This window comes from Thermobia domestica, chromosome 8 (assembly GCF_964235325.1).
Source record: "Thermobia domestica chromosome 8, izTheDome1.hap1.1, whole genome shotgun sequence".
Classification (NCBI taxonomy): Eukaryota; Metazoa; Arthropoda; class Insecta; order Zygentoma; family Lepismatidae; genus Thermobia; species Thermobia domestica.
Window position 1 is genome coordinate 141186255 of NC_137461.1, and position 19669 is coordinate 141205923.

The 19669-nt window shown below is 36.3% G+C and overlaps 2 protein-coding genes across 6 annotated transcripts in view; one reads left to right on the plus strand and one right to left on the minus strand.

Moving 5' to 3' along the window:
- The window catches only part of Tctp (translationally controlled tumor protein), a 46503-nt gene extending 40224 nt beyond the window's left edge, over positions 1-6279 (minus strand). Inside the window, exons 1-2 of the mRNA XM_081769078.1 lie at positions 6124-6279; positions 5130-5200 (exon numbers count right to left, since the gene is read on the minus strand). Coding sequence (XP_081625204.1) covers positions 5130-5200; positions 6124-6151 — 99 coding nt within the window. The 5' untranslated portion in view covers positions 6152-6279. The remainder of the gene's footprint in view (positions 1-5129; positions 5201-6123) is intronic.
- Positions 6280-17197: 10918 nt separating this feature from the next.
- Positions 17198-19669, plus strand: part of LOC145693252 (ankyrin repeat and death domain-containing protein 1A-like) — a 76329-nt gene continuing 73857 nt past the window's right edge. Inside the window, exon 1 of one of the 5 annotated variants that reach the window (XM_081769084.1) lies at positions 17198-17536. The gene's annotated coding sequence lies outside the window, so the exon portion shown is untranslated. Of the gene's footprint in view, positions 17537-18001; positions 18021-19669 lie in introns of those variants that run through there. The other 4 variants (XR_014132732.1, XM_081769082.1, XM_081769080.1 and 1 more) reach the window with 4 other exon arrangements.

Below are 19669 nucleotides of genomic sequence, written 5' to 3' on the forward strand. Positions count from 1 at the left end.
AACTAAACACAGACTGATCCCGAAACTGCAATCTAGAGCTAACGTAAAACTGTGAAAGTTTGACTATATTTTCGTATTTTGCACCAGAGTGCATAGCCGAACTAAACCCATGTTATTTCCGGCAGTTTGTTTACACATTATAAACACTCTTACGAACAGAAACTTGTATAAAAGATCATACTTGTTTGGAAGTTAGTAAGCTTTTACTTTTGTCATTTCATTCGATTCAGTGTTTTGATTCTTTTGGTTTGGTTTTGAGAACTATCTTCTAGGTGAGTTACTGGTATCACGTCGGTGACTTGCTACTGACGCTTGTTGCTTTTCTGTCGGAGCACGGAAGTATAGATATAACGTGACGTCATGTGCTGAGAGTGTTCATGTGGTCCTGTTTATGATCTGAGTTAATAAGTGCATTTCGCGTGTGTTGCTTTTTACTGTGTTAACCCTTAAGAGATCCGGGGTTTTGGGGCTTTTTTTTTAGACTTTCAGTCAAGCAGCTACTGCATCGTCACTATTTATCCTAGGATCATGGTTCATACCTCATTCTCTTCAGAATGGAGCTGGATTTCAAATGATTCCACTTGTATGCTCATAACATACCAGGAGGGGGAAAAATGATGTCAAAGGGGAAAATTTTTTTCTCGCACTTTGGGCCCCCCTGGAGCGACCCTGTGTGAACGTAGCTATCTAAAAAAAATCTGATAAATAGTACTTTGTATACTGAATGTGTGTGCCAAATTTCAAGTTTCTATCTTGAATACCAAGGGCGGAAGAAATTTTATCAGGAATTAACACCATGCCCCAAATTACCGTAAAACACCATGATCTCAGGTAAAAAATTTCCTGAGACATCTCTAATTACCCTAGGGTCATGTTTCGCCCATCAGTCTGTTCAGAATAGAACTGCCTTTCAGGCGGTATGACTCACGTGACTCCATCATGTATCTAAGGCGGGAAAATGAGGAAAAACGGGATTTTTTGGGTCTAAATATCCTTTTTTCAACTTTTAGCCCCCCCCCCTGTTTTAACGCAAAGATCTGAAAAAAATCTGGTAAATACTACTGGGTGGACTGAATGTTTGTGCACAATTTCAATCTTCTAGGTGCAAAAATAAGCCAGCACAAAAACAGTACCGAAAATGTCCAAAATTCCCCTATACAGAAGTATATTTTGATAATTCCCTGACACTTCCCTAATTACCCTAGGGCCATGTGTCGCACATCATTCTCTTCAGAATAGAACTGCCTTTCAGGCGGTACCATTCACTTTTTTCCATCATTTATCTAAGACGGGAAAATGAGGAAAAACGGGATTTTTGGGTAAAAATAACCCTTTTTTCAACTTTTTGACCCTCTGGATCCCCCTTGTTTTAACGCAGAAATCTAAAAAAAAAAAAAATCTGGTAAATACTACCCGGTGGACTGCATGTTTGTGCAAAATTTCAATCTTCTACGTGCAAAAATAAGCCCGCCAAAAATACATTACATAAACCCCCCCAAAAAAGTATTACACGAAAATATAAATTTTAGACTTATGACGTCGTCATCTCCTATGTCTCGACACAGGAAGGTGTGAAACCATCCGTAATGTCTTCTGCGATGCATCTTGACTTGAGAAAAAAGACGAAAAAGCTCAAACAGGAGAGTTATAACGCAATGTACCATGAAACACCCCGTATGGTACAAATTGTACCATGGGATCCCCAAAGGGTTAAAGCTGACTTCCTCGCGGCATATATCTAATGTAATGGATGTTAATATTGATAAAGTAAAAATTAGAAATTTGAATTTGTACCTGTTACCAACACTGGTACGTGTCAATGAAGTTATGCATGCATACATACATACATAATATTGACAATATCTGTTACCATTCGAGGAGTGAGCTGTACACATGATTCAGAAGGAATAATGCAGTTCGGCTATTCATGTATTAGAAAAATTGTGTTCTAGTTATATTCGGGAGAAATATTTATTCATGAAGCAAACTGCCGAATTACTTTTATCACATTAAAATTTCAGGTATTTATTTATTTTAATTTTATTTTTCCTTATTTCAAGATACATGCTGTAGTTGGTTCAGGTTGGGGGCTTGCTTCCTTTGAAGCAAATAATTTTGTACCTGTTCGTATTTCTTTAAACGTTAACTTTCTCTGGAGAATTCGGGAGGCCTTGCCCTTCAAATATGTAGTTTAATGTGTGGTTCATATTTTTTATTCATTCTCTTGTGTATGTTTTTCTACATTAGCTTTCGGGCCTCGATAATATTCATATTGTCCATTGAGTGACCTTTATAGCAGTCAAGAAATTTGGAGATCCTTGCTGTAATTTTTCTGTTTATTTTATACATTACTCTTTTCAAATTTCGATAAATTTAGAACTGTTACGATAAGAATTCGGCATATTCTAAATCTATCAGCATTTGAACCTGGCCAGGACTTGGTTCCTGGTGATATTTAACGAACTGCTCCGAAGAACCAGCTCCTTACGAAACGATGCATTGAATGAAATGACTGAAGTAAGAGCTATTAAACTTGCGGAAATACTTTACCCTATCTAAATCTCATCTTTTTGGCGGACAGGAACCAATATGCAAAGCAGCATACATATACGATCATTCTAATCTACTTTAACGCTAAAAGTTACGAAGCGTGTACTGTTAATAAACATACCACACATACACAGAATACGATTTCATTTGTCATAGAGATGTTTTACTATTCTGCTTACAATAACATTCATTCTACCTAATTATGTTTTAATATAGGCCTAATTAACCTAGCAAATACAATAATTTTGAAATATTATATACCACAAAAGATCTTACTATCGTGTCATTATGAAGTGACTAGAGGAAACTGAAGTCGGATCACTGTATAAAAAAAGTGAACATAGCTTCCGTTGATTTAATTATAGTTTGAACGCAGCTCATTAGCAGTGGTTCGTGGAGATTAATGTAAACTTCGAACACAGACTATATAAAACCAACACCTACTACGTAAAGTGAGATCCGAACTACCAGAGGAGTATCCTACCGATAATCGAACAAGCCGACAGAGAGCAAAGGCAGGTCAAGGGAAGAAAGGAATGCAAAATATGAACAGAAATATAGTTGAGTTACATTCACTAACCATCATGGATTTTTTTTTTTTTTTTTTTTTAAATCTTAGTAGCTTAAATAATTTCCAATAGTTCGGAAACTGACTACCCATTTTCAAGGGGAAAAAAAAGTTCATAGGGCAAGGCTCTAGAACACAGGTCCCCTTTCCCATGCAGCTGTAATAAAGACAGAACAACGTGCCCTGCGGGGCTCTAACCCGCCTTCACTCGCTAACGCTCGCCCGGCAACACTATTTGAGTTAAAGAAAACGGATACAGAAAGGAACCACTCTAGCTACTAACCTATATGAGAACCAGTGTTCTAAAACATCCTAAGTTTATATTATGCAGTAGGAGCTTCACATGGCTTTATTTCCATCATTGGAAATTCGTATCTTGTACACGAAGTAACATATTTAAAAACTTTGTGGAGTCTTCGCAACTTCAAAATCCCTCTCTCTTTTTCTCTCTCTCTCTCCCATAGAGTGTGTGTGAAAAATACACTGAACACACCCATTACTACCAAATTTTAAATTCATTATGTATTAACTTTATAACCCCCGCTCCAGCTGGTATACTCACTCAAAAATTAGAAATTACACTCAATTCTATGAAATGGGTCAAAATTTCCCCCTTAAGGTAACCTGTTCCTACTCCTACCCTACTTATCCCTATCTTACTCCACCCTACACTACTCTACTAAACCCTTTAAAGCGGTCCTACTTATCGATGCACAGCTGGAGCGTGTAAGGTAAAACTGAATCATTTTTTTTTTATCTCGCAGGTATTTACCAATATCAACATCCAGGGTTGGCTGGTTTAAACCAGCTCGTTACAAAAAACTGGTTTAAACACACACACAAACCCTAAAAAGGTTCGTAAAGTGTAAGTGTTCATAAAATCTTGATGAACACACATTTGTAGGTTATCACGTTTCACCTCACTATATAATTCGTATTATATTCAGACCTAAATTACCCATTCATTACTCAGAGATTATACTACAACAAAAGCAAAGTTTATGAATGTTTTTTTTTTTCTGATTTTTTAAAATAATTTATTATTGTTATGCAATTGCAATCAAAGAAAAATTCTAAATATTTAGTTTTAATAATGTTTAGTTGATAAAATACAGCGAAATTTCGTACTTTTTTCCGAGGGGGGAGGTCATACAAACCCCACGAGAGGCATTTACTGAAATCAGAACTATCTTGGGTATCTATGTATAAATGGACCAAAGCCAAAATAGACTCAAATAATTCGTATCTTTATTCACTTTTCTTACTGATATGCAAATTAATCGTTGTATTTCTTTAACTTAATAAAAGTCGTAGTGAACTAACCTTGGACTAAATTAGTTCTGTACTTTGCAGTACTTTGTAATTGTGCATATGTAATTCTGTATAATGAGTTTCACTTGTGCAACTATCTTTTTGCCCTTCTGAAATGACTAACAAGTGTGTCAAGATCAGTAAAACTTATTTTTATCAGGAGTCCTTCGCGAATGAGTCGGCAGACGTATTACATTTTTGGCTAATTAGTCCCGGTTTGGAGTCCAAATGGAGGGCAGTTTCTCTCGGGTGTAAGCTGAGAAGCGGTTTGGATTCCGCTTTAAGATTATATGACCCCTTCCAGCATAACCCGGTTGTTGCATAACGCCACTAAGACTCCATATGTGATATAAATACATAGAGCAAATTGTTTAAACCGAAAAAAAACGGGCTTTTGGTTTTTCCAATAAAAACCATGGTTTTCGCCAACCCTGTTAATATCTACTAACCACTCCGCTTGACAATCTTTTACATTTATTCAACATGAATTAGACCAATGATGCATAATATGAATTATGCTTCCTTGGTCCTTCAAAATGCATACTCGCAAAAGTATCTGAGATTAGATCAGCTACTAGGAATGCGAAAAGGTTAGTGTAATTTTCACAGTGGGTTAGTTTAAGTGAAGTTTTAGTAAACAGGAACGTGTACAATCTTTATCTAAAAGTAGCGACTATACTTAGAATCACTGAAATCTTACCCTTCCATACACTTCATACAGCACATCATCCACTAACTTCATTTTGTATGTATCTGAGAACATCTCATCACCTGCAAAATAAAATAGTTACAAATCAAAGTAGGCCTATATTGCATGATTAGTATTGCTGTCACTTACGTGTAAAAATAAAACCCGTTCAAGGGAAAAGAACACACAAGACATTTTTTTTTCTTTCCTGAGAGAGTAGAATGCAATAACCTGCTGTGATGAGTATTGTTCCATTATCATAGAAAAATCACATGACGCGTAAGGTAGTCACACTTTTGATAGACATGCCTATGATATATTACAGGATGAGTTCGAAATGATCCTATCAAAATTTAACTACTAGTCCTACTTCACAAAATATTCGTCGTACTACTAGTAGAGTATCTCACGCTCATCTCAATTCTCCAGTGTTTGGTGAAATTACCATCATCCGAACATCTGCGGTACAATTTATTTGTGCACCTCTTCCACATTACGCACTAATGATAATTTTAAAAATCAAACCAATAAATTACACAATTGATGTACCATACCGGCGTCGAAAATGCCTTACACTTGTAATAGAACTACCGCATCAAGTTTTTATTTTTTCACATATGTGTTTCCTTATCTTTTCCCTATTAGAGTTCTCATAGTGGTAAATTATCTTCATGTACTTTTGATGACAGGAATTTCACAGTAAGATGCAACAAATGGAAATTCCAACTAGCCTATAAAATATTCTCATACATTCGATACAGTAAGACTAATCCGCAATTACAGGTATCATTTTCTTCAAAAAGAAGGATAAAATACATTAGGGAACATAATGTTGTCAGATTCTTGAGATGACTTCAACTCGGTTTCACACATCTCAAGCAAAATGACACGCTAATATACACGATGTCAAGTCATCAATGTCAACTCTTTTTAACAATACCTACGATGGATATATACAATCAAACTGACAGAACGTTTTCTTTATGAACTAAAAAATAAAACCTACCAGTAAAAATATCCTTAAAGAGTCTCATTTTGGAAGATGGGAAAAGATTTTTTCACAACTCAGTTCAAAACACACAGAACACACCCCAAGATCCCTTCCTAAAAGAACGACACGCATGCGTCACTTCACCTCGTAGACTTTCCACAATTGCCAGATATGAGTACTTTTCCTCCACTAGTCACCTTTCATTTTAAGATACTATAAAATTTACTTAGATCTTTCCATAGCTAAATTACCTATAAATCAGGGATGCAAATACGAAACAAAATATTACTAGCCCACATCCCACAATATAAATCATTTACTTACCTTCGGTATGACATTAAATATTCCCCCGCACCGATGAACCACTCCTCTCGGGCGAGTGTTTATTTGCATCCCTTCTATAAATATTACTATACAAAATTCAGGGAATAATCAAGAACGGGTATTCTCACAATATAATTATTCTTTTATCCTATCAAAGAAGTTCAACAATAAAATTTATAATAATGAAAACAGTTACTCAATATGAATGATAAATATATTTAAACCTAACTAATATGAATTACTGAGCAATATTTTGATGAAGCCTTCGCACAATTGTGGAGCGTAACGTAATAGAGATTTACGTAACATAATTATAACTTGTTGTATGTACATTAACGGAAGCTAAATAAATAAAGCTCGATCCAAACCGTTACGGAAAGAAATCGTTATTTAACTATTCCACAGAGTGCAATCCAGCAGCACATTTGGAGCCCCACTCAGTAACTGATGTATCAACGCAACATTAAATCTACGTTTTATTTTGCTATAATAGGTATAGTTGTTATTCTTTTTTCTCTTTTCCGAACAACAAATTTGCTAAGACAGATGGAGTGAAGCCACTTCCCAAGATAGAACCTGCCTTCATTACAATAATATGCAAATGCGAATTTCGAAATAAAAATAAATCTGTAGGATGTTTTTTCAAGGACCTATTCTAGAGTTGCCAGAGTTTGTAAACGAAAAACTGAGACACTAATCTCAGGCTGTATACGGTAATTCACGAAATCCGCAGGGCCGTAACTTAGGTCCTAGTGCACAGATTTTTTTTTTTTTTTTTTAAGTGCATATGCCGAATTCACACGGTGATGTTCTGACATCAGGGGCGTCTTAGGAATACATCTACGGGGCACAAATTAAAATTTTAAAACTAAACAGGCATTTTGCCTTTATTGAAACAATCGCTAAATTTTGAACAACTTTGAAAGGAAACATTTTGTTCCTCTTACCGTTTGGGAGCTACGCGAGCTCATTAATACTTCAATGGGAGGATTTCACTATACTGCAACTCAAAATGAATAGCAAATAATTGTTTGAAACTGAAGCGAAGTACGAAAGTGAACATGAGGAAGCAAACGGTACAATTTTCGAAAACAGCGGTCTCTTCTTGGAAATACCTCTATTGTGGAACGGCCAACTTCAAAATGTCTAATAGAAACAGGGGTCGATTTGGCTTCCGCTGAAAGAAGCACTAAATATTGAACCATTTTCACAGGCAATAGTTCATGACAGTTCGTATCCTATGCCTGCTACAGAAGCTGTGTTGTTGGGGGGGGGGATATGATGAGATACGATTTACGATCCTAGATTGGGGTGAATTTTTTTTTTACTTCATACTGCAAAATATCTTGAGAAACAAACATTGGACGAAAAAATGTACGAATAGAATAAAAGTTAGTTTTGCTGGGAGAAATTTTCATGTGCTAAAATTAGCCAACTGCTTCCCCACTCAGGGGTGGGACGGAGAGAAACTGAAAATTGATACGGTAAGAGAACTCCGCCATTTTGATCGCAGATTCGGGTTCTAGAGGAAAAATACGTACATTTTATTTCAAACATTTTTCCGAACTCTGAGGGGTGTAGCCATGGGGGGGGGGCCATCGGGGCCAGGCCCCCCAAATGATTTCCTGCCCCCCCAAATGACCAGCTTTTAAAACATTATGGTGAGATTACCTCGCTTCAATCATTTAAAAATAACAAAGTTTACATATTAATAATTTATGGAAAAATAGTATTTTACCATACCAATCGAAAAATAGTATGGTTTCTCTTCCTTCTACCGATCGGCAAATAGTATGGTATACTTTTTTGTGACAACAGATTACACAATTTACTGTGATTTGTATTTGACAGTTTGAAGACAAACGTTCTAACAAATACCATAAAATAATGGTATTAAACTAAGGACATGGGTGGATAAGTATAGTGAAATGGTACGTCTTAGGTGAAATATGGATATTGGAAAGTGGTGGGTGAGAAAGCGATAGAACTTTCTTAGTTACCTTTCTAGATAGGTTCTGTGTACAAGGGCTTAAACTGAAATAGTTATGCACAAAAGTATAATGTTTGGTCCGGGGCAGTATTCTTAGTTAAACATAATAAAAATATCAGGAATATAATTTATGAAGAAAAAACAATAAATATAATAATAATAATAATAAAATAATAATAATAATAATAATAATAATAATAATAATAATAATAATAATAATAATAATAAGCTAAAAACAATGAAAAAACTGGAAAATTTTGGTTTCCTTCCGGAAAACTAATTCTTCTTCTTCTTTTCTTCTTCTTCTTATTATTAATAATAATATTAATAATAATAATAATAATAATAATAATAATAATAATAATAATAATAATAATAATAATAATAATAATAATAATAATAATAATAATAATATTTTCATAAATTATATTACAGGTAGCTTTTATTATGTTTAACCAGGAACTAATGCCCCGGACCAAACATTATACCTTTGTGCATAACTACTTCAATACACAAAACCTATCTATATAAAAGTTCTATCGCTTTCTCACCCACCACCCCCGAACATTAATATGTCACCTAACACGTACCTGGAAGATCAAAAATAGATCGACTAGCTTCTGCAAACGTTCTGGAAGGCCATGGATTCAATCGCGGTAGAGGTTGGTGGGCCGTGAAACGAAGAAGGTATCAAGTGCATTTTGCACCTCTGCTAGGGATTTGAGCTGGCATCCTTTAAGGTCATTGTCCAAGGAATGGAACATATGATAATCGGACGGTGCAATGTCCAGGGAGTATGGCGGATGCAATAGTGTTTCCTATCCAAGGCGTAAAATGGTGTCACGGGTCATCCTAGCCACTTGGGGCTTAGCGTTGTCCTGTAACATAAGGACCCCTTTGGGATTCAGAAGTGCTGGCTCCAGAGTTTTGAGTTTATCTTGAACACGGCTCAACTGCTGAAAGTACACAGTTGCATTGATGCTATGACCAGCTGGTAGCAGTTCCCGATGCATGATGCCGCGAGCAGTTCATCAACACACAAGACTTTCTTCTGGTGTAGTGCTGGTTTTGGCTGTCTTGGAACCGTTCATGGGATGCTAACCAATTATGACGGCGCCCTGGAACTTCGTATAGGACCCACTCCTCAGACGAGACAGCGAAGAAACACAGGTGTCTCCTTGCGTTCCTTTTGCCCCGGAGTCAAGTTATGTGGGACTCATCGACCCAACTTCTAGTGTTTCCTCAGTTGATGAAGGTGCTGCCGAATGGTTTCGCCACTCACACTGAATTGTCCCTATGCCGTAAGTGTCGGTGGACCACAAATAGGCAATTAGCGACATCTCGCCAAACATTGGCGGCGCCGCAACGACGATGGCCCCTCTTCCGTTTTGAAAATTATACCACTAGCGGCAGAGACGCTACAAAACGCCAATGAACCACAAAAATTACTCCCCCAAAATATGTTAAATCGACTATATGAGTGATTTCTTTACATTAAGTTGAGTCAAAAACACTAAAAAATTATTTAAAAAATTACCCCGAAGGAGACTCGAACCACCAAACTTATGGTTACTAGGCGAGTGTTCTTCCTACTTCGGTACGAAGGCGATGAAGGAAACGTCGCTTGTAAAGGGATAAATCGTTAAGATCTTTTTAATTTGGTCAATCAGAGTGCTCCTTTAACGGTGTATATTCGACGATAACTGTTTGGGATTAGATAAAATGTGTTCGCCATGTAATTTTGTAACAAAATGACGCGTGTCTATTTACTTTATTTCATAGTTCTCGCATACTCACTTTCTAATGATCGACGACAGTTGTAATCTAAATTCATACAAGTATCGCACTTATCTCAATAATCTCACTTCATGATGTTGAGGCAGAGGTTATTCTTGAGCCTCGGAGCTCACTTTAGGAACAATTCGTCAGGAAAAGTAATACATAATAATAACCGCATGCACATGACTGGCAATAGTTCGTGTTGGTCCCTTTTCTTCTTGATTCTCCGCGAAGAATCTGAGGAGCACGGACGAAAACGAAGTTCTCGCTGCTACGTGGTGGTAGCTTCAACACCCCGACTAGAGATATATGTTTCGATTCGACGAAACCCTGCCGCCAGTGGGACACTAGAGGCAATTGTTGGACACGTCGCTATAGCGACGATCGACGTTTACCGCAAGTGGCCACTAGGTGTTTTGCGGCGTTTACGGCATGAAGATAGTGTAGTTCTTCACATGTCTGGCAACTGTTCGGGTCAATTGCTGTCTGAAGATCTACATTTTGTACATGTCTTGTTCTTCCGGTACGTGTCTTCGAGTGTCTCGTCACCGTCCTTAAAAATGTTAACCACAGCTGCACTGTCCGCTCAGTCACGGCATCCTCACCAAAGACCTGGCAATCTTCCGCCACACTGCTGGGCATTTGCCCCGGTTTGAACTCGTACAGCATACACGCCCTATGACGCTCTCTAGTGGTTCCATTTTTGCTCTGTCCTTACGCAAGTTCACGGTGTAACCGAACTGCCACAACGAAGAACTGACTTTCGCGTCTCCATTCGCATTCAACTCACGATGTGAGTGGCAATTATCGCAGATTTCCACAAAAAGCTACAGAACTTTCTTGGTTACTTTTATACATAAGACTGATTTTCTTTGAAATTGCACTTAATTTATTTAAGATTTTCTGACAAAAAATGTTTATTTATTATTCATGACTAAAAAGACATAATTATTTTATTAACAGCTATATTTCACTTCCTGTTTTACACGAAATAGCATTTAAAAAACCGAATGAAATCCAAACTGAAAAACTGAATAAAAATTTGTTTTTCACCAAATTTTCCATTTGATAAAAAAAGTTTTCTTAAAACACTAATTACAGCATATAAATAGTATAATGTACTTACAATTTAGTTTAGTACTATTGTTTTGTGGTAGAATTTATAGTACCTTGTCAAACTATCAAATACAAATCGCCGTAAATTGTGTAATCTGCTGTCACAAAAAGTGTACAATACTATTTTCGGATCGCTATAAGGAAGAAACACCATACTATTTTGTGATCGGTATGGTAAAATGCTATTTTTCCATACTATTTTACCGTAAATTATTAATTATATGTAAAGTTTGTTATTTTTAAATGACTGAAGTGAGGTAATCTCACGATGATGTTTTAACATCTGGTCATTAGGGGGGCCAGGAAATCATTTGGGGGGCCTGGCCCGGAGGCGCCCCCGTGGCCACACCCCTAGTCTGACATATTAGTTTTTTGTACGTTGTGTTATTTTTCAATCTGAAGAACAAAAACCCGAAAGCCTTTTTCAGGACAGTAAATTCTTCCATTGAAAACCGGGACTATCCCGGAAAAACCGGGACGTCTGGCAACCCTAGCCTATTCTATATCGATTAGCTTGTACGTCTGAATGGAAAAACTTCGATATCATATAATTGTTTTTTATATGACGACATTGACATAGATCTCGTGTTTTGTGTAAATATTCCGTAAAGGTTTACGTCAACGCAACGCAACGCAAAATCTGCGATTTATTTTGCAATAATCTGCGTAGCAGTTATAATGACAACCAAATTTTTGCATTTGTTGTTGTATGCAGAATTTTGCTAAGATAAATACTTAATGACTCCATTGGTAGCAAGTATTTCTGTGAACTTTTTTTGTTTAGAGACCCACCGAAAAGTTGTATTGTAGAATTTACGTTGCGCTGTCATTCACAAATTTTCTTTAGAATAAAGCCCTAGTATCAGTTTCCTCACATGGCTGTTGCATGTAAGGAACTGTGAATAGCATAGAGTACTTATTTAGTATAAGAGGTTTCAGTGCTCCTCCCGCTGATATAAAATACGTGAGTAGAGGCTGTGGCGCCACCACTCAAGAGAATTGAGTACTACGAACTACTAAAAGCAAGAACAAATCAAATCATTCAGAACACGTGACTCTGATAGAATTAGCCAATGATACATTTATGGCCGTGTGCACCAATGAAGTTCAACTGTTGAACGTTTGTCATAACCAAGCTCAGTGTAAATGTCTGTTGCATCATTTTGCGAAAGGGCTAAAATACCAAGTTAAAATTAGATTGTGGAGCTATAAAATTAATTGGCATTTTTCCTAAAAGGTTTAATATGATCTATTCAATTCAAATATCTGCAGAAAGTTAGAAAGATACGCTAATATTATAGTTATTCATGCGCAAGTCTGAATAAATCAATACGCAGTTTCTGTTTCATCTGTTTGCATATTTTTGATTGTTGTTTTGTTCTGGCACCTATCAACAAAAATAGAAAACAATTCAATATTTATATGATAGTGTAAAAGATGTTTCAATCACTTTCGATTCTCTTGTCCAAATGTCTTGATCAATATTTCTTGAAAAGTGTAAATTTAAAATATTGAATAGTCGTGTTTAAGCTTGCTTTTAGACTGTGTACTACACCATTAGGGAATCACTTAAACTAAGAAAAATGAACGAAAAACGTTTACTTAATTTGACATAGTATTCTTTAGGGTTGCCAAGTAGTAGATGTTTCCTGCAGTAGTAAGGCTTTTAGTGTGACGTTAATCAAACGTCAAAACGACTCTGCATAAGGCCTAAGGTGTCCATTATGCCCCTTCTCCCCTATAATATGCGCCAATTGTTGCCTGGGTATATTTGTGTGTAGTTTTTGTTTAAAAATTAGGAAATGTTAAAAAAAAATAGAAGCAAAAAGCAAATGAATAAAACAAATGTGGTTGGCACTCCCTTTAATATAGCTAAATGAGTCTTATCACACAACTTCTGTCATAGGAATTGGACACTTAACCAAGGGAAAATATCGAGTCAGTCGAGGGAAATTTTCTCACCGGAACCTACGAACACTGTATCAGGGGCGGTTTAGGATACACATTTGATTGACAGTAGGAAATTACTTTACAGTAGTGAATGATTCTATTTGTTAAATAATTATCTATCATTAATATAAATAGTGGAAAATGCATCTACTCTGTATTGTATCTTTTAGCGTTTGTACATTTTTAAAATTTGTGTGTTCCTACCGGCCTACCCGCTAAAGCTACCACTGAGTGCCAGTGTTGCCACTGTCCTAGCTCTGGAGTGGGCTGAAAAATAGTATCAAATTGAAACAAAAAGGGCTGAATTCATTATTTTATACCATCGGGAGTAAAAGTGTCGGGAAACGCGGGGGAACGCCGACTCCCCACTTTCAGAAAATATCTGTGGCGTCCCCACTTCTAAAAAATTACAATGGGCAAAGATAGGCACGGGGGACGGCGTGACGTCATGCATTCCCCTACTTTTTCAGATCCACTTTTACCCCTGAGTGTAATACATGGCTCTATAACACGAAAGTAACAGAGGTAAAGTTCTATAACACTCCCCCCCTTTTCCAAGAGTTTAAATCAAGAAAGTGTTTTTTAAAATTAATTTTTAAAAACATCCAAATAGGACGACTAAAATTTCTACCACACTGCTTCTTTCTCGTCTCCTTCATGCGCGGCGCGGATGCGCTCATCTAGCATTTGTTTTCCGGTATATTTCGAATTACGAACTTTCTATACAAAGTTCGTAGCGTTATGCGGCGCAATGTCACATTAGAGTGGTCCTTAGGTATATGGGAAAAAAATAAATTTTCCAATTTCTTCCGCCGCCCCCCTATTTCTTTTCCTTTGGTAATAGAAACATCATACAGAAAATTTCACAAAAATCCATCAACATTAACCCGTGCCGCAAAGCAGTTGATTTCTGTAAAAAAGAAATTTATTTGAATTTCAGTGGCACTTCATTCACTATTTGTCAATAAACGTATAATAATTATCACAAATGTAAATAGGACAATATAAAGATTTCCTCTGTAATTCAAAATTGCCTGGGTTTCAAATACAGTCGGTTGGTAATCAGGCAACAAGCTACAAGCATCATGATCATCGTCCGTACATATAGTACTTATGGTAATGCACAGTGATATGAACCACTGTGGAAAAGATATTTGGATCTGTTTCTCATGCCACTTGCTTCGTTAGTAAAATTTACATGAGTTGGAAATCAATCAGCTAATAAATAAAAGTAAAAAATTTAATGATAGTGGCTGATATTCCAAAAAAGGGACAAAAAATATATTTGAATTGTAAATCGACTTAATGATAACTTTTACTTTTTACGCAAGGTAGCTTTACCACATCCTGGAAACAAGTTTCTATAGTTTTTCACCACTTACAAAAGGAATTGTTTCTGTTCTTCATTTTTAGTTAGAACTGCATTGTGGTCTTCCACTAACTTTCCTCTCTTTCCGCTGCATCATTTGTAACATGTAGCTTATCAACTACTTTCTTCTCGAAAAGAAATTCATCATTTGTCAACCAACAAACCGGATCAAGGTCTAGAAAACCTGTAGAAATCCGAAACCTTTCGAAGAACTTATTCGTGTTTCCTATCACAAAATCAACAATTTCTTTTTCTTCAATATTAACTATTTCACTAACGTGCAGTTCAAATCGCTTCATCGTTTCATATGAACTGTCACTATTTTTAAATTTTTCTGCTATTTTGTGTTTTGTTCATTATTGACATTCTCGTAAAAAAAATAAGAGTGCTCACACTCCTCTGAGGGGTACCAAAGATGTTAGGAAAATTTCAATAAAGCCACTCTCGAGACATCAGAGTTTATGAGTTTATACGTTTCAAGGCTCTTCAAAAATTATAAATCTCGATGTGGTGAACGAGATGCACTGGGACAAGTAAACCATTTAGAACAGGAAAAGTGCACACTTGAAACAGTCCTTCTTCCCGCTCATTAAATTTAAACTGATTACTAAAGAGAAATATTTTAAAATATCATAAGGTTTTTCTCATCCACCTTGCCTGATTTACAGCTCCAGGGAAACGGAAAGAAATACCTCCAGGAGGCGTACTTCCTAGAAAAATTACTGTAAGCTCAGCTCCAAAAGTTCTCTGTAATCTTCTCTACAATGCTTCTCTGCATTTCCAAATTTTGAACAGCAAAAACTAGCTTATCTTTCTTCATATTGCAAAGAACTGAATTAACACATCGATCAGAAATTCATGTAACAAAATTGCTGTGTTGAAATCTCGGCCACTCTTTCTGGAAACGCTTAAAAATTGGCACCTCTAGACCGGAGGAAACTGAAACACATTTTTCAAATACACACTTTAATATAAATTCAAAAATGTGATGCCTAGACGGAAGATATAAAAGATTTTTTTCCAATTTTTGTTCAAGAAGAATACAAGCTCCATTGATACGTCCAGTATTAGAAGAAGTTGTGTCCCAAAGCCTCTGCTGTTGCGATTAATATGTGCATGGAGCTCTATCAATTAATTTATAGCGATCAAAAGCCGCAACGAGTCGTGGAGTAATAAATCGTACTTTCCCTCTTCTCGAAGATCCTGTCACTATCTCATCAGAATCTACTCCTTCCATTGGAATTGTATTTTCTGTTCGGCATAGAGCCTCCATCTTCGTCTTCACCACTTGAATTGAATAATCGACTATTCACCCGTTTCACTCACTTCACAAGTCTCTTTTTTGCCTTTGATATATGAGGAATTCCTTGTCCTTTCCTAAATTTGTATTAAGTCTAAAGCATTTGCATGCGCTGTAGAATAAATCGTCTAACATATCTAAGAAATATGTCTTGTCTCCTCTTCCCTTCACTATTTCCTATAGGCCTACTTGATTTTTGAAACCTATGTCACATTTCGTACAATCCAATGAGTTTATCGATGCTGTGGTGAGTATCCTCGATCGGTATTCTTGCTTTAGACCAAAACATTTCTGTTTCATAAATTGCTAACCGAGCATTCTCTCTTAAAGGTAATTTCACATTCGTATGTCATAAAATAATGCACGTTGGACAGTAACTTACAATCCAATATCTGTTCACTCAACGAGGTAAATACCACTACGATAACTGATTACATTAGACACCGAACACATAATGATCACTTTGTCCATTTAATCACATGCGATGATACAAGACCCACAATGAAACATCAATTCCATAAAAATAACAATCATATCAAAAGATCATTAAACCAAAATGAGTAAACTTAAATACATGTTAGAAGTAGTCTAAAATTAGATTATTTACAATAACAGTTGTAATTAAAAACAAAGGAGAGAACGATTTAGTTGTAAATAGTCGTAAAACGTAATTGTTTGACATTTACTTATTATTTCCAATTTAATTTTGTTCATAAATCTGCTTCAAATTACTCATAAAATGGGACTAAATAGAAGAATTTAAATCTCTGAATGTGCTGCCATCTATTGAGCAAGATAGGAAACTACTGTTTTCTAAATCTTATTCCTATAAAGATTAAAATGTCTTTGCGGCACCATTTATCGTCGTCATAACGAACTCAAATTTACAGAAAACACTTTTCTCATTAAAAGGAAAAAAAATAAGGGGTGCGGTCTCAGATATACAAAACTTGAGAAATAAGGACCACCCTAATGTCACATAAATGAATGTTCAACAGCACAGTATGAGTAACGTGAGATGCAGGAAAAGTCTTAAAATGTGACACTTTTGAAAATGTGACAAGTATTTGTTAAATGGTGCTGAATTGGGTAGAATTGTACCAACTTTTTCACAAAACGGGCTGAAAATGCCTGCGTGGTACCAAGGGGCCGATGAATGTCAAAAAGGGCTGAATTTGGCACAATTGTACCAAGTGTGGCAACACTGCTGAAGATTACTAAAACGCACGTTTTGAGTTGTGTTGACGCAAACTCGTGTGGATTATCAGGCTTCGGAAATTTCTGCCTACAGAAAAACAATGCAAAGAATACATACTATGCTGGTTATCGCAAAACGTCATTAGGACAAAATATCGTTATAACTTCTACGTCGATTACAGGAAACTAAATTTTGTTGCGTGTTCAGACAAATCGTTACGGAGTGTACCCATATACATACACAATTTGGTCGGTAAATAGAATCCCACAAAACATAAGAAGAATTTATGTCAATATCTGGCAGTATTGGCTATGAAATCTAGTATTTTCTGAGGGTTGGGTAGTGTACATGAGTTCTGAATTACGTATTTGAAAATTTCAAAATAATCTCAGTAAATTACAGGTATTTGTTCATTTTTGGTCTATATATTCTAGGGTAATAGTATACAACAGTGCCTCATGATCCGTGTGCGTGGATACTTCCTACTGTTGCACTACGTATAAAAATGATTTTATTACATTTAGAAGTAGTAAGAAGCATCCACGTGCACGTGACATGCGATATGTGTTTCAAATCCCCCACATATACTCATACACTACGTACAAGGGCACATTATTATTCTTCGCATACCATAAAACACAACGAAACGCAACGCAAACCGACGTACATTTTATTTTATATTACTCAGTAATTAAATGAAAGTCGCATTTTTACCTCATTTTCAAGTTCCTATATCCTCAATGAATAATCCTTAAAAGACTGCACTTCGTGAGTCCTCGCTAAATGATGAGGCACTCTCGTATACTATATCCTATTCTAGATATAATTGTATTAGATAATATGTATAGTATGGCTTCAGGGAATGAGGGAAATACGAAATAGTGTGGTAAGTGACAATCATTTGTTGACATTCCAGTTACGTTAATTAAATGCATTTATTGCAGGGTAGTGCGTGAATTGTACGTTTTCTGTTGTAGCACATATAGTGCATAAGTAGGTGATTCAGGGTTGTAGAAATGCCAAATTCATGCATGCCGTAGCGTTTGATGGGAGATAAAAGAACAAAAGCACTATTTAAGCATAACCATACAAAACGGAAATCAAATTATGAATGTTTATTTATGAGTGATCAAACATTTAAACATTTCTGCTGTTCGTGTAAGTTAAACGTACGTTATTCATTTTGTACTTCCTAAGATTAAAAACACAACTACTTTTGGTTGGATTGAAGCGTTGTGACATTATAAGTGTATTTCATAATTATAGAACTCGACCAGAAAAAAAAAAAAATTCGCGTTCGGACTTACATTACTTAAGGTAATTGGTTCTTAGGTTGAAGTTTACGAGAGCTACTTCCCGTTTGGGAAGGAGGAGAAACCATACGGTTGTAGAATTCAAACCGCCTTTCCCATTTAACTGCAATAAAGATAGAAAACAATGTGCCCTGCGGGGCTCTAACCCGCCTTCACTCGCTAACGCTTCCTCTGCAATACTATGTGCATTAAATATTAAACTTTGGTGCAGAAAGGAAACAACAGAGCTACTAACTTTAAAGGGCATTACTGCTGTATCGCCGGACCAATTTGAAAATCGAAAAAAGTACCAAAATGTACTGCATTCGGTTATATTTGGTTGGATTACATTATGGTACGTTAGATTACGTTACTAGGCGTGTAGTTTTACTATACGGATCCATAATATAAGTAGTAGTAGTAGGAACGGGTTAGAAGCCCCGCAGCGTTAGTTAGGTTCTGTTCTCGACATGAAATCGGCAAATCAAAGACTTGCCCAAATTTTTCTTGCCCCTTTTACAATCTATGGATCCGTATAGTAAAACAAGTGAACCTCTCCGCGAAATAGTCCATCCGCCTCCACATACAGTGCCGCTTATAACATCAAAAACAAACAAAAAAATACGACAATTTTCTTAACTTTTACTATTTCCCTTACCTGACTTTCAGTCATTTTCCCTCACAAACTTAAATAAATTCTCTAATTGACCCGGTAAATTTCCTAAAATTAGTCCGGCGATACAGCAGTTAACCCGGACCTGTTTTCTAGAACCTTCCTGCTTGATAATATAATAAGGGAAGCGAAAGTTGTGTTTATTTTTCTTTATAAGCGGTTATAAACAGCCTCATGTGATGAGCGGAGGGAACTATCGCAAAGTCACTGCACGGTTGGATTGTGGGAATGTAAAGTGCATTTGTATTGTGAACATGGCTAGGTGTACGGAGACGCTCCAGTTGATATCCTTACACAGAGACGAGAAATTACATTCTTAATTTTAACAAAATGCGGTAGATCCAAATTTTCCTAACCCGACCCCACCCTACTTAATCCTACTTTAATCTACTCTACCCTGTCCTAATTTATTATACCCTATTATATATATTATACCCTATTATACCCTAAAAAACGCACGAATGCTGTTCTGACCGATTCGGCATTGCGAAGGCAGTGGGGGCCGGAGAGAACAGCCGCGTCAGGGATGATGAGTAAGTGCATAAGCGAGGATACTGAAAAGAAGTAGGT